Consider the following 19,466-nt stretch of genomic DNA (forward strand, 5'->3'; position numbering starts at 1 on the left):
TGGGACAGCACACCCAGAAGCCTGTGACCGGGAAGAGGGTGCTCATCTGACCACGCTGGCCCTGACCTCAGACCTCCAGCCTCCAGAAGTGTGAGAAGTACATTTCTGTTGTTTACAAGCCGCCGTCTGTGGTCTTCTGAGCAGCAGCCCGAGCCGCTGGAGACACCCGGGGAACTGTCACAGCCCAGGGGAGACTGAGGAGACGTGGAAATTACATGCAATGCGGTTTCCTGGACGGGATCCGGGAAGAGAAAAAAGGGCGTTAGTGGAAAAACTGGTGAGATACAAATAAACCTGCACCATACCAACGTTCGCGTCTTCGCGTCGATGAATACGCCATGGTTACACAAGACGATTCTGTCACCGGAACTCTCCGCACTGTTTTTACACCTTTTCCATGCATCTCAAGTCATTTCAACGTAAAAAGTTGTTTTCTTTATTTTTTTTTTAATTTTTTTTCAACGTTTATTTATTTTTGGGACAGAGAGAGACAGAGCATGAACGGGGGAGGGGCAGAGAGAGAGGGAGACACAGAATCGGAAACAGGCTCCAGGCTCCGAGCCATCAGCCCAGAGCCCGACGCGGGGCTCGAACTCCCGGACCGCGAGATCGTGACCTGGCTGAAGCCGGACGCCTAACCGACTGCGCCACCCAGGCGCCCCAAAAGTTGTTTTCTTTAGAAAAATGTGACAAAAAAAGCAAAGGAAAAAAAAGTGAAAGAAAAGAGGAAAGAAGAGAGGAAAGAAAAGCAGATGAAGGGATAGAAATGGGATCGGGGTTGTAAAGACGGAAGCAGGAGGCCACTTCCGGAAGAGAAGGGATGCCTAGAGAGACAGCTGGGGAGACCTTCTGCAGCCGGGGGTCCGGAGGGAGCTCCGAGGTGGTGGCCTTGAAGCCGAGATCCGAGGGAGAAGCAGGTTGGAAGTGGCAAGGACTATGAACAACGACCCAGAGGTGGGAGAGTGTGTCCTGTTCACAGAGCTGAGTCTCACGCCTCCACCAACACCCGTGTCCCTGTACAAGGTGCTGGCGGCGGGGGGGGGGGGGGGGCGGGGTGGGGGGACAGTGATAATACCAGGTAGCACTTGGAAGCCATCTGCCGCATGCCTGACACTGCTCTCCACCCCCTGCAAGTTTCATCTCAGTTAACAGAAAGTCAGAGAGTCACCTGCTGCAAGGGACTGGGGATGGCAAACAGGTGACATCAGTGCCCTTCTCCACTTTTCCGCGGAACCGCACCCCGAAACAGACCATCTCCCACCTTTCCACAAGCAACGAGGTGGGAGGGAGGTGGCACTAAGTTAGCAACAGCTACAGACCCCAAATTCCAGGTCCTTGGACCCCTTGGGACAATCCAGCGTGATTTTCCACGGAGACACACGGAGTACAGATAATGAGACACTCCTACCTACACCCTTCTGTGCACACGTCTGCACACGCAAACACACACGTGTGCACACGCATGCACGCGCACACCCAGCCTGCTGGCGAGCGGTGGCTGGGCAGTGGCTGATCCAACGCCATTATACTGAGAGCTGAGCATTCACGGTTATGCCTGGGGGTCGGGGGGGGTCCCCCAGAGTCTTTTCTCTGAGACCCTGCTCCTCCCTCAGCCTCCCACAGAGGCTGCCGGGTACCATCTGTGGATTTGATCACGTGTCTCATTCCTTCCCAGATGGTAAGAGCCCCAGGCCGGGGTGGGAAGGTAGATCTGGGGGGTGAAAGAGTATGAGAGGTGGGTCGGGACATGGGGACATGGGGGTCCGAGCCTCTGCTCCCACAAGTGCTGAGCAAGGTGGTCGTGGGCAAGCAAGGCCCACGCAGCAAGGCCACGCCTCTCTTGCACAGAGGAAACGATTGTAATGACACCCAGTGGCCAGGCTGTTTGAAGGCTAGAAGCAAATCAGGCAAGGGAGGCAGCTTTGACCCTGCAGAAGCGTTTCTCAAACATAACTTGGGGAGCTGGTTGAAAGTTCATATTCCTGATTCCACCCAAGGAATCGAAATGTTTGGGGCTGGGCATCTAACGGCTCGAAGAACACTTCCGCAGGATTCTGCCCAGAGGTCCCTGTCTGGGGAGCATTCCGGATGCCCCCCCAGCCCGGCCCTGGAATCCCAGCTCCCCATGCCTCCTCCTAACACCTTCCACACCATACAGGTACCGTCTTTCGGTGTGTTTGGGTCTCTTTATAGACCACGAGGTCCGTAAGGGCCCTGAATCATTTCTACACCCCAGTGCCTGGCACGGGGCTTGGCCCGGAGTGGACTCCTGTTGGATGAATGAATGAGGGGATGGCCAGCTGGTTCCACAGGATTCTGTGCCTCTGCAAGTCCTCAGGTCACTGCCGGAGACTTCTCTGTTCCTTGGGTGGGACGCCCCTTTACACGCCCTGCAGGTGGGGCTGCTGATAACATCCAGGATGCCCCGATTACTATGAACCCCAGGTAATAAATCGATTCTTAGGATAAGTATGCCCCAGAGGGATTGGAGGCATTTTTGCTTGCTCACTCTCAGCTCTATCTGTAGGGAGCCAGCAGCAAGTGCGTCCCCCCTGGCCAGAAGCCGACGGTCTCACGGCAGAGATGGGAGAAGTGACAGTCGCAGGGATAGCAGGGGAAGAGGCGCGGGGACGCATCTGGGCGAGTCAGAGGAGGGTCGGTTCCACCAGGAAGGACCAGGGGAGGCCTCCTGCCACACGACGTGCAGGCAGAAGTGTAACAAAGGTGCGGACTCACCCGTGATTGCATCAGACTGGAGCCCGAGACAGAACGTTCTGGGAGGTTCCCTTGTTTGTAAAGGAAGCCGAAACCCTCCCTTCTCCTGGTACAAGCTGGGGCTGTGGGTTCTGCAGGGCCAGCTGTGTTCCAGGAGTGAGCTTCGGGCCCCCGCTGTCTGCTGTCCCAGCCTGGAGGTGGGCAGGGCCAGACCATGTGGGGGCTTCTGCACCAGGGAGGCCACAAGGAGGCCAGCAGGGCTCCAAGCAGGAGAGTGCCCTGAATGACTCAAATTCTTTTTTTTAATGTTTATTTATTTATTTATTTGAGAGAGAGAGAGAGAGAGAGAGAGCAGGGGAGGGGACTGAAAGAGGGGACGGGGATGGCCCCAGGTCCTGGCTGAGCTGGTGAGCTAGAGGCCCCTTGTACTGGGAAGTGGGAAGACTGTGGGGAGGCGGGGACGGGGGCGGTCCTTTTAGGGTGTGATCCGCGTGAGACGTCACTAAGGAGAGACGCCAAGCAGGCACTGGTGTCCGCATTCTGCTCACCGGAAATCTCTGGAAACTTGGGAAGAGCCACGGAACCCCAGGTGAGAGGTGCGAGGTGATGGACGCGACTGAAACAGGCCGGCGGACAACCCCCTGCAAGAGGAGTGGAAAGTCCCTGTGGCCCGGGAGAGGGTCCGAGGCCAGACAAGGCCGCCGGAGGGGGGCATGGGAGCAAGCGGGGGGCGCGCGCGAGGGCCTCCCCTCAGCCACGGAGCTCTGCAGCCTGCGGCCACCTTCACAGCCCTTGACGCTGAGCTCAGAAACCTATCACCGCCGGGCCGCCAGCCGTGGCTTCCAGACCGAATGCCGGGACCTGTCCACGGGCTGGCACAGAGCACGGCCAAAGCCCGGAGGCTGGGGTCGGTGTACCGCCAGGGCCAGCCAGGACGGGCGCTCGGTGTCTCGGAGAGGGCAGGAGTGTGGGCTCCCTGCGACCGGGAACCTACTGCATCGCTCTGTGCCTCAGTCTCCTCAGATGGAAAATAGGGTACTCCAACCTTCCCAGGAGGCGTGTGTGGGCGCCTGGGCCTCTGCGGGCCAAGGAGGAATGGGTACATTTACCTGAAAACAGGGAGCGAGAAGGGACTCCCGCTAACTGGGGCACCAGCCCTGTGCCACAGGCTGGAGTATGAAGCTGAAATTGCTCCTTTATGTAATATTCGGATTTCCCTGTTTGCTCTCTCTTCCCTGGATCCTAAGAGCTCAGTGGGTCGAGGATGTGGACTGGGGTTCATCTTGGCTGCATAGCAAATCACCCTAAAAGTTCACGGCCGGGAGCAACCATGTACTACCTCCCAGTTTCTAAGGGTCAGACATCTGGGAGAGGCCAAGCTGGAAGGTTCCGGCTCACGGTCCCTCCTGAGCTCGTGGTCCGGCCCCGGGCCAGGGGCTGCCGTTCCTGAAGGCCAGACAGGGGCTGGAGCTGGACGTCCGGATTTATTCTCTGCTCTTCGGAGTGGATCTGTTTGCAGGGCTGCATAGACACGGCTTCCCATGGCGGCGGGGGGTGGGGGGAGTGGGGGATGTGAGAGACACAGACAGACTGACAGAGCATGCAAGACAGAAGCCGCTGTCTTTTTATGACCCGTTCTCAGAAACGCCACCCTCCCCCCTCTGCCGCATTCTCCGTGTTACAAATAAGTAAGTCACTCCCCCAGTCCGACACAAGGGCCGGGTAATTAAACTCTGGCTCTTGAAGGGAGTGTTATCAGAGGATTTGAGGACACATCTTTAGGGTGACCAGAGTATTGTGACCCCAGCATCGGGCAGAGGAACTGCCCTCATAGAGGCATCTTAATAAAAAGCGGCAGGACTGACCGACAGGAAACACTGAACAGGTGCGTGAGAAGGGCCTTCCTGCCCCACTCGCCACGGAGGGGGTGGGGGGTGGGTAGGGAGAGTGTGCAGCTCGGAAAGGTTGGTGTGCATCACGGGTGTGGGTGGTAAGTCGGGGCCCGGGCTGCTCTGACCTCAGAGTCCTTGTTCATCAGGAATTCTCAGCCGCCACCCGTCACGGGGAGGGCCTGGCAGGAATGCGAGCCGATGATGGCAAGCGGCTCCCTCGTCAAAGGGACAGGAGGAGCATTAGATGACCAAGCAGCTCGCAGAGCAGAGGCGGGCATTCTCCCTACTCTGCCAAATACCCCCGCGGGCGCCTGGGGATTCGCGGGGGCACAGCCAGGGCGGTGGTGCCGAAGGGACTTTGCAAAGGGGCCTGAGATCTGCAGCCAACATCTCCCCAGCCGCACAGAACCGGGTCAGCGCCAACGCAGACAGCGAGCGGCAGCGGGACATCTGTGCGCGCTTTTCCAGGGGCCCCTCCGCCTGGAAGGGAGAAGGCAGGACCCGCTCTGTGGCTTGGACCGGAGCCAGTATTCCATTTCTTCCTCCTGTGAATTCTTTCCGGAGCTACGATCAACTTAAGGGGGTTCAGAGAGGTGAAGTAACTAGCCCAGAGTCACCCAGCCAGTACGTGGTGACAGAGCCGTGACGCCAGAGGGGCCTGGCCGAGCGGGGACCTTCCCGGGAGCGCCGCCTCTCCAGTCTCCAGGAAGAAACTCTCTGCTGGAAGGAACTGGCTGCTCTGGTCCCTCCCTGCTCTGCGGAGGTGGGACACCCTCGGATTCCCGCCATCCGCCCCGGCGCCCGTCGAGCCCCAGAAGTATACTCTTTTCCATCTGCAATCCCGGCCCAAGTGGGGACACAACTCTTTTTCCTACGGTTTTCTTTAACCGCCTGCACCAAGGCAGGAATCAGCAGCAACGCTGCGAAGGCTGTAACTATAGAAGGCAGTACACAGCATCAGAATGGCCGAGTCTGCAAGACCCAAGTCAATCCCGTCCCGACGGCTTGTGGCGGGGACGGGAAGGGTGACTGTCCCACAGAGGGAGCACCCGCCAGCCCCAGCGTTGGGGCTGAGCACTCGACATACAACTTCCACATCTTCCCCTTGGAGGCAGGTGCCACAGGCACAGCCGTGCAGGCCCCAAAGCCTAGCACCACTTCTGGCCTCTGCCTGTCTCTGCTCTGTACCGGCAGGTTTCCTGAGGCTGGGAAGTAGGCTCCTGGAGACCTTGGCCCTGACCCCCTAGGGTCAGCTCCCCTAGGGCTGCTCACCTGGGTCCATTTCAAGTCCGAAAAACATGCCCATCCGCGGCCACAGGTGGGAGGTGGTGACAGACAGGGACAGAGCTCCCATCCAGCTGGGACCCCGTCCCACATAAAGGAGGCCGCCTTCCCGACACGGATCCAGAGATAGGTGATGCCTTCTAAAAATAGTGGCCCCAGCACCCGTGTGAGAATTATTCTCCCGTGATTGGCATTTTCCCTCCTATGTTCAAGGATGGAAATGCTCCCCTTCTCTCTCTCTCTCTCTCTCTTTTTTGGAGCATAGGAAGGCAGAGAGGGGCTGGATCTGGCATTGGGGTGGTTTTGCCCAACCTCTGCTAGCTGCACCACTTAACAGCTAGGGGTCCTTGGGCAAGTCACAAGATTAGATGCTAGAATTTTTCCTCTCCCCCAAATCCGCCTCTCTGGACCAGGGTTTAGTGACAACACTCAACATGATAAAGGGACAGGGGCGCCTGGGTGGTTTGGTCAGTTAGGTCAGTTAGGCCTATCTGACTTTGGCTCAGGTTCGTGAGTTCGAGCCCTGCGTCGGGCTCTGTGCTGACGGCTCGGAGCCCGGAGCCGGCTTCGGATTCTGCGTCTCCCTCTCTCTCTCTGCCCCTCCCCTGCTCGTGCTCTGTCTCCCTCTGTCTCAAAAATAAATAAACCTCAAAAAAATTAAAAAATAAAATAAAATATGTATTCAGTTCTGTAAGTGTTTGGAACCTAAAAGGGCACTAGGTCACCATCTCAGGGACGATGGGGCCGGAACTCTTAGCGACCTCAGTGCTTCACGGCCAGCAGGACACAGCATGGTACAATCTGGTCCTAAAGGAGCTGACACTCGGTGTCATGACACTTACCCTTGGTGTCACCCGGTCAGGAAGATGCTGCTCTCAGCGTTTTAGAGACACGGAGGTTAAGCCTGAGGGATTCCCACTTGCCTGAGGCCACGCAGCTGGCGAGGTTACATTCAGGACTCGGTTCACGGCTCGCCAAAGCCGCACCCTTACCGGTAAGCCAGTGGTTTCCCAACCGTGCTCCGCGGAACCCTATAGTTTGTCAGAGGTTGTCATGGAGGGAGGGTTGGGACCATGAGGGATCAAGGGGAAGGTTTTCTCATGAGCCCAAGAAAGGCCTGGGGTTCGAGAGAGATCCAAGGAGACCACGAGGTGCCAACAGCTCTCAGTGGCAGAACCCCAGGACGAAGAGGAGCTTGCCAAAGACGGACGTGCTCCCCCGCACTCGGGGTCCTCAGACCAACACCCCCGATCTGCGAGTGGGGGAGGGGTGCCTCAAAACGCAAATCAGTCTGCTGGCAAGAAAAGAGTGTTGCATTTCCTTAAGTTTATTTATTTATTTTGAGAGAGAGAGAGAGAGCACAAACAGGGGAGGGACAGAGAGAGAGGATCCCAAGTAGGCTCCGTGCTGTCGGTGCAGAGCCCGACGCGGGGCTTGAACCCCCGAACCATGACATCACGACCTGAGCCGAAATCAAGAGCCGGGTGCTTAACCGACTGAGCCACCCAGGCGCCCGGGGTGTTGCATTTAAAAATACACATCTGAGTTTGCGTATGAAGATTCACATCACATGCCTACACCTATCCAAGAAAAGTGACCTTATAAAAGAAATACAGCACCGTGTTAGCGGGGCGATGAAATCTGGGGGGGGGGAGTATTTTCCCATGCCCTTCTGTATATTTTCTGGGTTTTCACATGTTCCTCAACGAATATTTCGTTAAAAGATAACAGTGAAAAAGGAAAATTGTTTTTTGTGGTGTGTGTGTGTGGGGGGGTGTTATTATTATTTTTTTAAAGGAACAAGTTAGGAACCATTCCCGTAACTGGATTATTCCAGTAGACCTAATAAACCCAGGTTACCAGAAATGATTCTTTGGCCATCCCGCTCCAAAACGGAACAGTTGGGTGTCCCTGCCAACATTTCCCAAGAGAGGGGAGGAGTTCTTTGCAGGGATAAATGTGTCAGCACCCACAAAAGCCCAGCACTCCGGGCGGGTGGCTTTGGGATCCGCCGACTACATCCAGCTCAGAGGCAGGTAATCCGTGATGTTGTGCGTGCTGGGAGCAAAGGAACCCACTTTTCTAGGGTGGTTCTAGGCGTTGGCCTGGAGCCTGCGAGGCGGGAGGGAGCCAGGAGGGAGCCAGGGACGGCTCTGGCGCTGGGCCTGCATGCCACGCCCTCTGAAGACAAGTCCTCTCTCTGGGTCTGGGTCTTCACCCCTGCAAAGGGTACCACGAGGGCTTCTGTGGCCCTTTCTGCCTCCAATATGCTTGGATTCTGACTCTAGCCAGCTGGGCACCCCCATACACGGGACCGACAGGGCCCCAACTCCGCCGAGGGGCCCGAGGGGCCTCCCCTTGTCTGGCACAGGGCACTGCCCTCACCGCGTGGCGCAGACAGAACTGTTGTACGGGGTCCCTCCGGGCAGAGGCCACACGGTCTCGGTGGGGGCTGTTTCGTGGTTCCTCTTCCCTCCAGCGTCCCCGCCCAGACAGGCAGGTTGTGTCTGTCCAGCAACCGAGAGGACGGGCTGCTCAGAAACAGAGCCAGCCTGCTAGCTTGCCCAAACAAAGTTCTTTTTCTCCAGAAATAATTTGGGAAGGGGGGGGGGTGGGGGTTGGGCTGTTTAACGCTTCCAAAGAAACGGTTGCAGCAGCCGAAGGGTAAACAAAGTGTTGAGGCAGTTCAACTGCCACCGCCCCTGGTGCTTGTCTGAAGGTGTTTCCGGGCCTCTCGATGGAAAGGGGTTCAACCCCCTCCTCGGCCGCCCCTCCTTCTCCTCCCCTCCCCAGCTCCCCTCCCCATCTCAGAAGCTGCCCTTTTCTCCTCTGGACTCTGGGACTGAGTGGGCAGAGCCCGAAGGTACATAATCCTGTTTGCTGTGGTCACCGGCTTTGAACCCCGCCTCTCTCTGATCTTTCCTCCATTCCTTCTCCCAGTGGAATCGTTGCTCTGGCTTAGCTGGTAGTTTCAGAGTTGGGGGTGGCATGTGGGGGGAGGCGCACCTGCTATGAGCCAGGCCCCTCCATAGCTTCACAAAGCTAACAGAGGCAGAGACTAGAACACAGGCCACACGGGGGGCAGGGGGAGGCGGTCGGGACACCATCGGGCCCTCCAAGACTTAAAAGAGCTTTGTTTTCCAGAGTTGAGGGCAGTTGGAATGTCACCCCTCTTGGCTTTGGGGCTCCTGGTGGCTGGGCTCTGCCCCACTGTCCGCTGCCTCCTGGGGGGCAGGCTTGGCCCCGAGATAGCCACCCAGGAGGTGCAACACACTGGGCCGCCCTTGGACAGCCTCCGATTGGCCTCCAGCAACACTGCCTTCACCTTCAGCCTCTACAAGCGGTTGGTTTCAAAGACCCCCAATAAGAACGTCATCTTCTCCCCGCTGAGCATCTCCACCGCCTTGGCTTTCCTATCCCTGGGGGCCCGCGGCACCACCCTCACAGAGATCCTCGAAGGCCTCAAGTTCAACCTCACGGAGACCCCCGACACGGAAATCCATCGGGGTTTCCGGCACCTTCTGCAGAGCCTCAGCCGGCCCAGCGACGAGCTACAGCTGAGCGTGGGCAACGCCATATTTGTCAGCGAGGGGCTGAAGCTGCTGGAGGAGTTCAGGGAAGATGCCAGGGCGCTCTACGCCTCCGAGGCCTTCTCCACCAACTTCCAGGACTCGGCTGCCGCCGAGAAGCTTATCAACGACTTCGTGAAGAATAGGACCCAGGGGAAAATTGTGGACTTGGTCAAGGACCTTGACCTGCACACAGCAATGGTCCTGGTGAACTACATCTTCCTTAAAGGTGAGTGCCCGGCTTGGGGTTTGGAAGGAAACGGATCAGATCTGATCTCTTAGTTCTGCTCCGGTGGGGCCGTCTCTGGCCTGGTGTAGCAAACCATGTTATTAGGGAAACCCTCACACAGCAGGTGCCCTTGGTCCGGAGTGGGCAGAGGGGAGGAGGCGCGGCACCAAGGTCCCTCCTTGCCTGTAAGCATGGTCTTCTCTTAAGGTTTTCCAAATGACGCTGGGACGGGCCCAGTAACCCTTGGACTGAGTCAGAGTCGAACTTGCCTGCTCACCAGAAGGCAGGCGCTGCCCTTTCAAGTCGCTCTTGGGTGGGTGGGAACTTCAACTTCTTCCCTGAAGAGACGCCTTTGGACATGCTCTAGAAGCCCTCTGCCAGTGCCACACCAGTGGGACCGTTCTGACCTGGACTGGGTCCTGCCCAGGGACTCAGCCTCTGGGAGTCCCAGCCCGTCTGGGGGCCATGAACACAGGAAGACAGTGTGTAAGGAGCCTGGCCAACCCAGGGTTCTGTAATAACGGGGGAGGTTATGCTCCCCTATAAGCTTTTCTTTTAAGTTTATGTATTTATTTTGGGAGACAGAGAGAGACAGAGCAGGGGAGGGGCAGAGAGAGAGGGAGAGAGAGAGTCCCAAGCAGGCTCTGCACTGTCAGTGTGGAGCCCGACGCGGGGCTTGACCTCACGAACCGTGAGATCATGACCGGAGCTGAGAATGACAGCCGGCCTCTTAACCGACTGAGACACCCAGGCACCCCCAATCCTCTATGATCTTGAGGGTGGTACCAGCAGGGTCACCATTCTGGGGAAGCGCCTTGGGGGAGGGCAATATCCCAGCCAGGACCCCTTCCCAGATTCTGGTTGGTCCAGTGCCCCATCCCATGGGTAGGAACCCAGCAAACACAGACCTCAGCCCATAAATTCGGGAGAGACGGAGTGCAAACAGAGTCAGCCTTGGGGAGCAGCAGTCCCAATGGGGACGTAAAACAGACAAGACCCAAAGCCTGATCATGGAGTCAGGGAGCCATCAGGTGTCTGAGAGACAAGAGCTGAGGGGAGACACAGCAAGTCTGCAGGAGGGGCTCTGGCTGGGTCCCCCACCCTGGCAGGTGAAGGCATGGAACCAGATTTCTCTATAAAACGAATGTGGGCCGGATGCGCCCTGTCTGTTCTTTGTGTCTCCTGTGTTTTCCCCTCCTACCACCCTGCCCTGCCCAAGGATTTTCTCCTCCAAATTCTCCTTCCCAGGGACACACCAGCCAGTGGGCTTCCCCCCCCCCCCACTCTGGTGCCTCTATCAGTGAAGCTCAGGCCCCGGGGGGTGGGGGAGGGGAGGGGGTGGCTCACTTTCCCAGCAAAGGAGCTCCCACCCACCCTTCTGAGTGCTCCAGTCCTCCTGGGGACAGAGACCTGTGCCCTCTCCTCGGCTGACCTCCGCGCTGCCCTCACGTCCCCACTTGGCCCCTCGTTTTACCTCGGGGCCAGGCCAACGACCGGGTGGCCAACTGGCGGTTACGAGCATTGTCCCTTTCAGGGGGTCAGGGGTTTCCCATTCCTCCCCCCGGGCGGCAGCGCTCCGGGGCCCCTCCCCGCTCTCTCCCTGACCCCTCCCCGTCTCTCTTGCACCTGCTCGGCCCGGCTTCCGGCAGGTGTCTCGCTCACCACGATGAACCGGATCTTCGTTCCACGGCCCCTTCCCCGTCCCGACCTGTGGGGCTCACCGCCGTCTCCGGCGGCCCGCCCGCTTGGCCGCCCCTAAGAGGCCAGTGGGGTGCCTGGCGGTGCGCCCCCGGGGAACCCGGGCAGGGAAGGGGTAGAGGCCCGGCAGCCCCGTGTTCACGGAGTCCTCTGACCTTCAGCCAAATGGAAGACGCCCTTCGACCCCCACAATACGTTCGAGGCGAAGTTCCACGTGAGCAAGAGGAGGAGGGTGACGGTGCCCATGATGGACCTCGAGGACGTGGAGGTGCCTTACTTCCGGGACGAGCGGCTGGCCTGCACCGTCGTGGAGCTCCAGTACGCCAGCAACGACAGCGCGCTCTTTGTTCTCCCCGACCAGGGCAGGATGGAGGCCGTGGAGGCCGCGCTGCAACCAGAGACGCTGAGGGGGTGGAGACACTCACTGCGGCTGAGGTGACTGCCCCTCCCTCCTCCTCCGTCGCTCTCCCCCACTCCCCGTGTCCCCAGCGCGCGGGACCCCCCTGATGTCCCCAGCCGGGGCTGCAGCGCTGGGAGAACCGGTCCCCGCACACGTGGGGCTTGGGGTTACCTTGCCCTTGGCCCATTTACTCCTCCATCGCATAGGTTAATTGAGCAGCTACGATGGGCCAGGCAACTAATTTTAAATAGGTAAATTGTTCAGTATGTTGGACCTGAAGAAATGAAGGTGTGGGGGTGGAGAATAGAGCAGGGTAAAATGATTAGGAACACTGAACCCACCAGGAGGTGGTTAGTGATTTGAAATAGGATCGCCAGCAGGTAATATCTGAGCATCGGCATGACCAGGCGTGAGGGACCGAGCCCTGTGGGTATGTTAGGGAAGAGCATTCCTGGCAGAGGGAACGGCCAGTGCGGAGCCTCCGTGCAAAGCCTGGTCTGCCTGAGGATTGGTGAGGCGAGACAGGCTGGAGCAGAGTGAGACTTAGGAGAAGTCAGGGGGCCCCACGGGATGGCTCTGGTCAAGCAGGGCCATGCAGACGCCGGGGAAACTGCAACTCTCCCTCCTCTGAGTGCAATGCGGAGTCATGGCAAGGTCTGCGCCGAAAAGGGAGTGACCTGAGTACTGTTTTAAAAAGACCACCCAGGAAGGTGAGTGGAGAACTGACCGTCGAGGACAAGCATGGAGGCAGGAGGACCTGTTAGGAGCCCAGTGCCACAATAAGCGTGAGAAGTGGTCAGGGGCCAGGTCAACCTGAGGGTCGAGACGGGCTGGGACATGGAATGCGGAAGACCAGAGTCAAGGGGACAAGCAAGGCAAGGAGCGTCCTGGGCCCGGTCCCCGTGGTGGGGACACGGGGCGGCAGTCGCAGGTCAGATCCCTGGAAGGCCCACGACACAGGGACCCCGCTCTCTCACCCATGTTGCATGTTTCAACGCTTCCTTCCTCCAACAGCAAATAGCCACTGCACACGGCAGGGGCTTGATGATCGGGTGTCGACGGGTAGAATATTCATCACACGCCTTTAAGTTACAAAGCGCTGAGGAAATATACGCCTCTGCACATTCCCAGCCCATGATGGGTGCTAGGAATGGGTGAGTCAATGAATGGATGCCTGGATGGATGGACGAATGAATGAATTTGGAGAGAAATGGATATCCTTCCTGCTCATGGGACTCAAGGTTCAATGGGAGACGCAGCCTCCTCACGTCTGGCAACTGTAAAACCAGACGGTGACAAGAGCCTGGAGGGATATAAACAGACAGAGGGAAGTGTGAAGGTGGGGAGCTTTTGCTCCCAGAACTCCCCACCAGTTCCGCTCAGAAGGAGAAGAAGCCCCTGCCCTCGGGGAGCTCGCCAGACAGACAAGATGGGGGCCTTCAGTTGCGCGTTTCAGGATCCCCTCGAATAGAATCCCTTCATGTCCAGCCCCAGCCCCGGCCGCTCATCCCCAACACCAAGGCCTCCCTCCACTCTGTGAAGCATCCTCTCTCCTTCCTGCCTTCCTACAAGTCCATCCACCTGCCTCCTGCTCCCGTCTCCACCCAGCGAGCTCCTTCCTCCCCTTCAGGACTCAGGCTTGACGCCACCTCCTACAGGAAGCCCTCCTGGTGCCCGTGGAGCATTCTGTGGAATCCCTGTCGGAGACAGTGTGTTTCCCGCTGTCCTGCAAGCTTGCGGGGGAGGACCAGGGCAGGCACGGGTGCCGCCACGGCCCCGGCCCTGGCCCCCTGCCTGGCACACGTAGGCACTCGCAGATGTGCATGGATAATTAATGAATTAAGAAGAGTCAGCACAAGGGGTCAAGAAACTGAGGAAAAGAGGGGCGCCCGGGTGGCCGAGTCGGTTAAGCGTCCGTTTTTGGATTTCGGCTCGGGTCATAATCTCACGGTTCGGGAGTTCAAGCCCCGCACTGGGCTCTGCACTGACAGTGCAGAGCCTGCTTGGGATTCTCTCTCTCTCTCTCTCTCTCTCTCTCTCTCTGTGCCCCTTCCCTACTCAGGTTCTCTGTCTCTCTCTCTCTCTCCTTCCCCCTCAAAATACATAAATAAACTTAAAAAAAGAAGGGGAAACTGAGGAAATGAGTACTTATTTCCGACAAGGTGGCTGGAAAGGAAACCAGAGAAGACCACGCTGGGAGACGGGAGAAGGTGAACATTGGGTCAGGCAGGTTCACCTTAAACTTTCTCTTTTCCCAGGTGGATAGACAACCTGTACCTGCCCAAGTTTTCCATCTCCAGCAGCTATAATCTGGAAGCCATACTCCCCCAGCTGGGCGTGACGAAAGTCTTCACCAACCAGGCCGACCTGTCGGGAATCACGGGGGAGAGGAACCTGGCAGTTTCCCAGGTGAGTCTTTAAACTGTAGGTGACTCATCCTCCATATCTGAGCTCGAATGGTAAAGGCCGGGCGGACGTTTGGGTCCTCTTGAATTTGCATAAATCACTGCATTTCTCATTATCCGGCTCCCCTCCCCGGGACTTGCGCAAGCCCGGGAGAGCTGGGCTGCAACCGTGTTGGAAGCCGGTCCCCACCTCCCCTTGCCATGTAATGTGACACGGAAGCCACGCGTGGGGGAGCGCTGGGATGGAATGAGAGGTGGACCCCATCCCGTGCTCCACCTTTTTAAAAAAAAAATGTTTTTTTAATGTTTATATTATTTTCGAGACAGAGAGAGACAGAGTGCAAGCGGGGGCGGGGCAGAGAGAGAGAGGGAGACACAGCATCCGAAGCAGGCTCCGGGCTCCGAGCCGTCAACACAGAGCCCGAGGCGGGGCTCGAACTCACGAACCGTGAGATCGTGACCTGAGCCGAAGTCGGATGCTCAACCGACTGAGCCACCCCGGCGCCCCCCGTGCCCCACATTTTACTGCCAACAGTGGCAAATAATTACAGTGCTGGAACCCTCAAGTTTTCATCTGTAAATGGGGGTGATGGTTCTTGGCCAGTGTGCAGTGCCCGGCAGAGTAGGGGAGAGGCACTAGATAATCACAGCCACCGGGCAATGGTGATGGAAATGCCCCAAGGGTGTGAAAGGAGAATACAGGGACCCTTGCGCTACGCTTCTGGAAACAAGGTCCCCAGATGAAGCGGGGCGTCTGAGCCTTCCGCTCTCCTCCGCGCCCCACTTTCCAAAGGGTGCGGTGATGGAGAGACGTGTGCAGAGGGGCTCATGCGGTCCAGGGATGTGAAGCCCCATGACACCCAAGGTCGCCAAGGGTCTTGAGGACATTTCAGATGGAGCAGGAGAGGTGCTAAAACCAGTGGGGCCCTTTCTGTCCGCAGGGATGTCTGCGGCGGCTGCTTCAAGGCCGAGAAGCTGCCAGAAAGTTGCTTGCGAGAAAAATGCCTCGTATGACCCTTGACCCTCCCTCTACATTATCTGGAGTGGTTTTGGGGGGCAGCACAGTCCCTGGACTCAGATAGAGAGGCACTCAGATAAGGGTGCCCTCCCTCTGTGTCTCCATGACCCTGAGCCTCAGTTTGTGCATCTGTGCGTTGGGTCTGTGCAAGACCGCTGCCAGGGTCGTCGGGAGGAGCAAACAAACGGATCCGGCTGAGCAGCACAATGACAGGCCAGGGTAGATGCCCCCTCGGGACTCTCGAGCAGGCTGTTCACCTCTTGCCCACCCCATCTGCGGTGGCTGACGGTCTTGCGTTCCCGCAGGTGGTCCACAAGACCGTGCTCGACGTGACCGAGGTGGGCACGGAAGCAGCAGCGGCCACGGGAAGCAAAATTATGTTGCTGTCTGGAAAAATTGGCCCACTGACCACTGTGAGTTTCAACAGACCGTTTCTGCTGTCCATACTCAGCAAAGACACCCAGGACATCCTCTTTTGGGGCAAGGTCGCCAACCCCAATCAAGCCTAGGGCCCCCCCTCTGAGGTGCCGGGCACCCGGGTCTCCTCCAGACGCAGCCTGGCCTCTGCGCACCAAGGAGCCACATGCCAGGCCCTGCCTGGCTCATCCTTTAGACGATGACAGTGACTCTGCCTCGTGGCTTCCACCTGCACAGGGAGCCTGTGGACTTTTTGATCGGAGGCTCTGAGACCTCCAGACGGCAATAAACCACCTTTCTCGGACAGGACGCTCTCCTTGTGCCTTTCTACCCTGATCTGCCTGACTCCACGGCCCTGCAGCTGCCTGTGCCCAGGGGCCAAGCCCCAGAACTTTCCGCCGGGCTCAGTCTCACCCAGGCTCTGGGCCCCCCTGCTTGCGGCACTCGGGGCCAAGCCCACCTGGACCTCAGGCCCGGGACGGGAGGAGAGCCTGCGGCCTGGTTCTCTTCTGTGGGCTCCCCTGTCCCGGGTTCCAGTCTCGCTTTTTATCCCTGGGCCCAGATGTGTCTACGCATGGACCCCCACCCCCAACCCTGACCACATCTGGCATAGCCCCTGGACCTCTGGCTCCCGGGCCTTCCCTCCTCCAGGATGTCTCCTTTTATTGCGCCCCCCAGCACGCCCAATCCAGGGAGAATACCTGCTTTGTAGGTTCCTGGCCAGAGTTCCTCGCCTGCCTCACCAGTCCTGAGTCCTCTCCAACCGATGAAACCCTCAGCAAGCAAATGAGGCATAAAAGGGCAACTGCAGTTAAAACCTATAGGTGAGGGGCGCCTGGGTGGCGCAGTCGGTTAAGCGTCCGACTTCAGCCAGGTCACGATCTCGCGGTCCGTGAGTTCGAGCCCCGCATCGGGCTCTGGGCTGATGGCTCGGAGCCTGGAGCCTGTTTCCGATTCTGTGTCTCCCTCTCTCTCTGCCCCTCCCCCGTTCATGCTCTGTTTCTCTCTGTCCCAAAAATAAATAAAAAACGTTGAAAAAAAAATTAAAAAAAAATAAAACCTATAGGTGATTCTGAGCCCCATTTTACAGATGAGGAAACTGAGGAACGGAGAGGCTCAGTAATTTCCCCCAAGCCCACACAGCTAGGAATTATTGCCAGCGGGGTATTATCCCAACCTGCTAGATGTCAAGAGGACCGCTCCGAGCCACAAAGAGATTCTGCCCTTGAAGATTCTCGCAGTGATGGGGGGCCCCGGTGGCTCGGTCAGTTAAGCGTCCGACTCTTGGTTTCAGCTTGGGTCGTGATCTCACGGTTTGGTGAGTTCAAGCCCCGTGTCAGGCTCTGTGCTGGCAGCGTGGAGCCGGCTTGGGATTCTCTCTCTCTCTCTCTCTCTCTCTCTTTCTCTCTCTCTGCCCCTCCCCCGGTCATGCGTTCTCTGTCTCTCTCAAAATAAATAAATAAACTTAAAAAAATAAAAATTTTAAAAAAAGATTCTCTCTCTTTCTCCCTCTGCCCCTCCCCAACTCATGGTCTCTCCCTCTCTCTCTCTTTCAATCTAAAATAAAAAATAAATAAAATAAACAAAGAAGAAAAGATTCTCACAGTGATGACCCTCACAGACTGGGAATCTGCTGGGCAAGACTGATGGTGAAGCAAGGCTCTGGAAGCTGAGAGCAAAGCACCGAACTCAGGGAAGTCAGAGAAGGCTTCCTGGAGGAGGTGACCCCCGTGCTGTAATCGGAGGAAGAGTAGAAGGCGGTTGAGTGAACAGAGAGGAGGGTGTTCTGGGCAGGGGAAGGTGATGGAGGCACTTTCAGGAAACCGGAGGCTGTGGGACAGCTTGGACCAGCGAGCAGAGGGGCTTCTAAGGGGAGAGGGCTGTGGCAGGACTGCTGAGGGCCTGGCGGCTCAGCGAGGGTTCTGGAATGGTTTCTGAGAGCCGCAGGCAGCTTTAAAGGAGCTTAAACAGGGAGCTGGCGGGAGCAGGTTTGCACACTAGAACGCAGACACTGGTTGCTGTGCAGAGAAGTGATTAGCGGCCTGGGACAGGGGTGTGGGCTGGGCATGGCAGGTGCTTCGAAGGGACAAAGGCACGGCTGGAGAGAGAGAACGGGGGCGGTTCGCAGGCTGTGATGACAGCCGATGTCACGTTACGGGTGGATTCGCAGGAGATGGCCAAGGGATTCGCTTCAGAGGTTTGGGAGAGAAGTCTGGGCTGGGGCGTAGCAAGTGGTCAGGATCTGTCCCCCTGGATGGGCAAGGGAGCGTTGAGGGGGACGAGCCCCCCCCCCCCCAGAGTGAGTGCCACGGACTGTGAAGAGAAGGGCAGGGAGAGTGGCCTGAGTTGTCACCCCAGGACCAAGAGGAGAGCTGCGGAGAGGACAGGGGGGAGGGCTGAGGAGTGAAGCAGGGAATGAATGAACCCAGGGGAGGAGATGGTGAGCAGGCCCCCCATGTCCTAAGCCCTGACTGTTCTGCCCCCAGATTGTGCACTTGTGACTCAGTCCTCTAGATGGGACTTCGGCCTCTTCGACAGCACCCCACGCAGGTGGGGAAGCCAGGCGATCCCTCCTGAGCTCTCATTCGCCCCGTGGGAGAAATCACAGGCTGACAAGTGCTCTCCAGGCACCAAGCGGTGCCGCCCTGGGAGAGGAGTCAAACCGTCCCTCTTCCTGCCTCCGGTGCATCCAAACTGGGATTTCTGTTTTGCTCCAAGGATGTTCTGGAGCTTTCCCACTGGACTCTTAGACTGTTCACAAAGACTCTCTTGTCTGTGGGTGATGGTCCAGGTCAGCGCTCTCCAGGGACTCCGAGACCGCAGCCAAGAGGGCTCGAGGTCGGCGTGACTGTTACCTGACACACGGGTGGGCAAGATGCCTCCCGGGCCCCTCAGGGTATGGCACAGGACCCCAAAGTCCCCCCAAGGGCATTCGGTCCACGGAAGGGTGCCAAGTCTTGCTGTCGAAAGAGAGATACAAGCGAGGGGCATCTTATCTGGCCATCTCACTGACGTCACCCACAATGCTTTGGGAGTCTGTCCGAAGAGTGGTGGGTAACAGGGCCCTATCACAAACGGACGACTCGCTGACTAGGTTATGCTTCAGCGCCATCGCTCTGCCTGCACAGGGGAGGATGCGTGGTTGGGGGAGGGCTGGGGCAGGAGAGGAGCAGCAGGATGGCCAGATGTTGTAGCCCGAGCTACGGAACTGGGGAAGCGTGCAGAGAACGGGGGCTGCCCGGAGAGATGTCAGCAGATGCCATGACGAGGACTTAGTGGCTGATTGCACAAAGGACAGGAAAGAATCGAGGCTGACACCCAGGTTGCTAGGTCGGGAGCTCGGGAAGCTGGAAACGATACCCTGCTCTGGGCGCTCGGGATTACAGAAAGAACATTCTTCTGCAGGAAGGCGATGAGCTCAGATACGGACACGTGCAGTTGGAGATGCCCGTGGGTCACGTCAGAAGAGATGTCCGTGTAGATCTGGAGCTCGGTAAGAGGGAAGGAGACGGACGGCACGGTCGGCGTGTTGACTGAGATAGTGAGCGGAGACATATCTCAGGGAGCGCGCGTGGGGCCGAGAGCCCAGAGGTGCCCTTAACCAAACGCCAACGTCTGAGGGAAAAAGCAGACCACAAGGGAGGCCGCAAAGGAGGGTGGTCTCGTGAAGGCCCAAGGATAAAGGTGCCACAGCAGAGACGGATGGCCAGCATGGAATGGGGCCGAGCAGTCCCAGGGCGAAGGATGAAGAGCGTCCTCTAGAACCGTCCCAACACTGGTCCGCAGGCGACTTTGGCAGGAACAACCACGGGGGAGGGTGAGACCAGGAAGTGGCGTTG

The 19,466-nt window shown here is 57.9% G+C and overlaps 1 protein-coding gene across 1 annotated transcript; it reads left to right on the forward strand.

The window, feature by feature from the left end:
• The first annotated feature begins 7,833 nt into the window (after nucleotides 1-7,833).
• SERPINA3 (serpin family A member 3) lies at nucleotides 7,834-15,933 on the forward strand. The gene is made up of 5 exons (XM_040478158.1): nucleotides 7,834-7,927; nucleotides 9,036-9,689; nucleotides 11,549-11,822; nucleotides 14,046-14,196; nucleotides 15,516-15,933. Exons 1-5 carry the CDS (start codon nucleotides 7,849-7,851, stop codon nucleotides 15,717-15,719), a joined length of 1,362 nt encoding a protein of 453 aa, XP_040334092.1. The 5' UTR covers nucleotides 7,834-7,848; the 3' UTR covers nucleotides 15,720-15,933.
• Nucleotides 15,934-19,466: the final 3,533 nt, after the last annotated feature.

The sequence above is a fragment of the Herpailurus yagouaroundi genome, unplaced genomic scaffold, assembly GCF_014898765.1.
Source record: "Herpailurus yagouaroundi ecotype Mexico unplaced genomic scaffold, PumYag 141, whole genome shotgun sequence".
Lineage (NCBI taxonomy): Eukaryota > Metazoa > Chordata > Mammalia > Carnivora > Felidae > Herpailurus > Herpailurus yagouaroundi.

What these genes read in the sequence shown, in the direction of transcription:
- SERPINA3 (XM_040478158.1), top strand. Translation starts at nt 7,849, where the DNA reads ATGTGTCAGCACCCACAAAAGCCCAGCACTCCGGGCGGGTGGCTTTGG. An exon ending in GAACTACATCTTCCTTAAAG is followed by an intron (nt 9,690 to 11,548) that starts GTGAGTGCCCGG and finishes TCTGACCTTCAG; the next exon opens with CCAAATGGAAGACGCCCTTC. An exon ending in AGACACTCACTGCGGCTGAG is followed by an intron (nt 11,823 to 14,045) that starts GTGACTGCCCCT and finishes CTCTTTTCCCAG; the next exon opens with GTGGATAGACAACCTGTACC.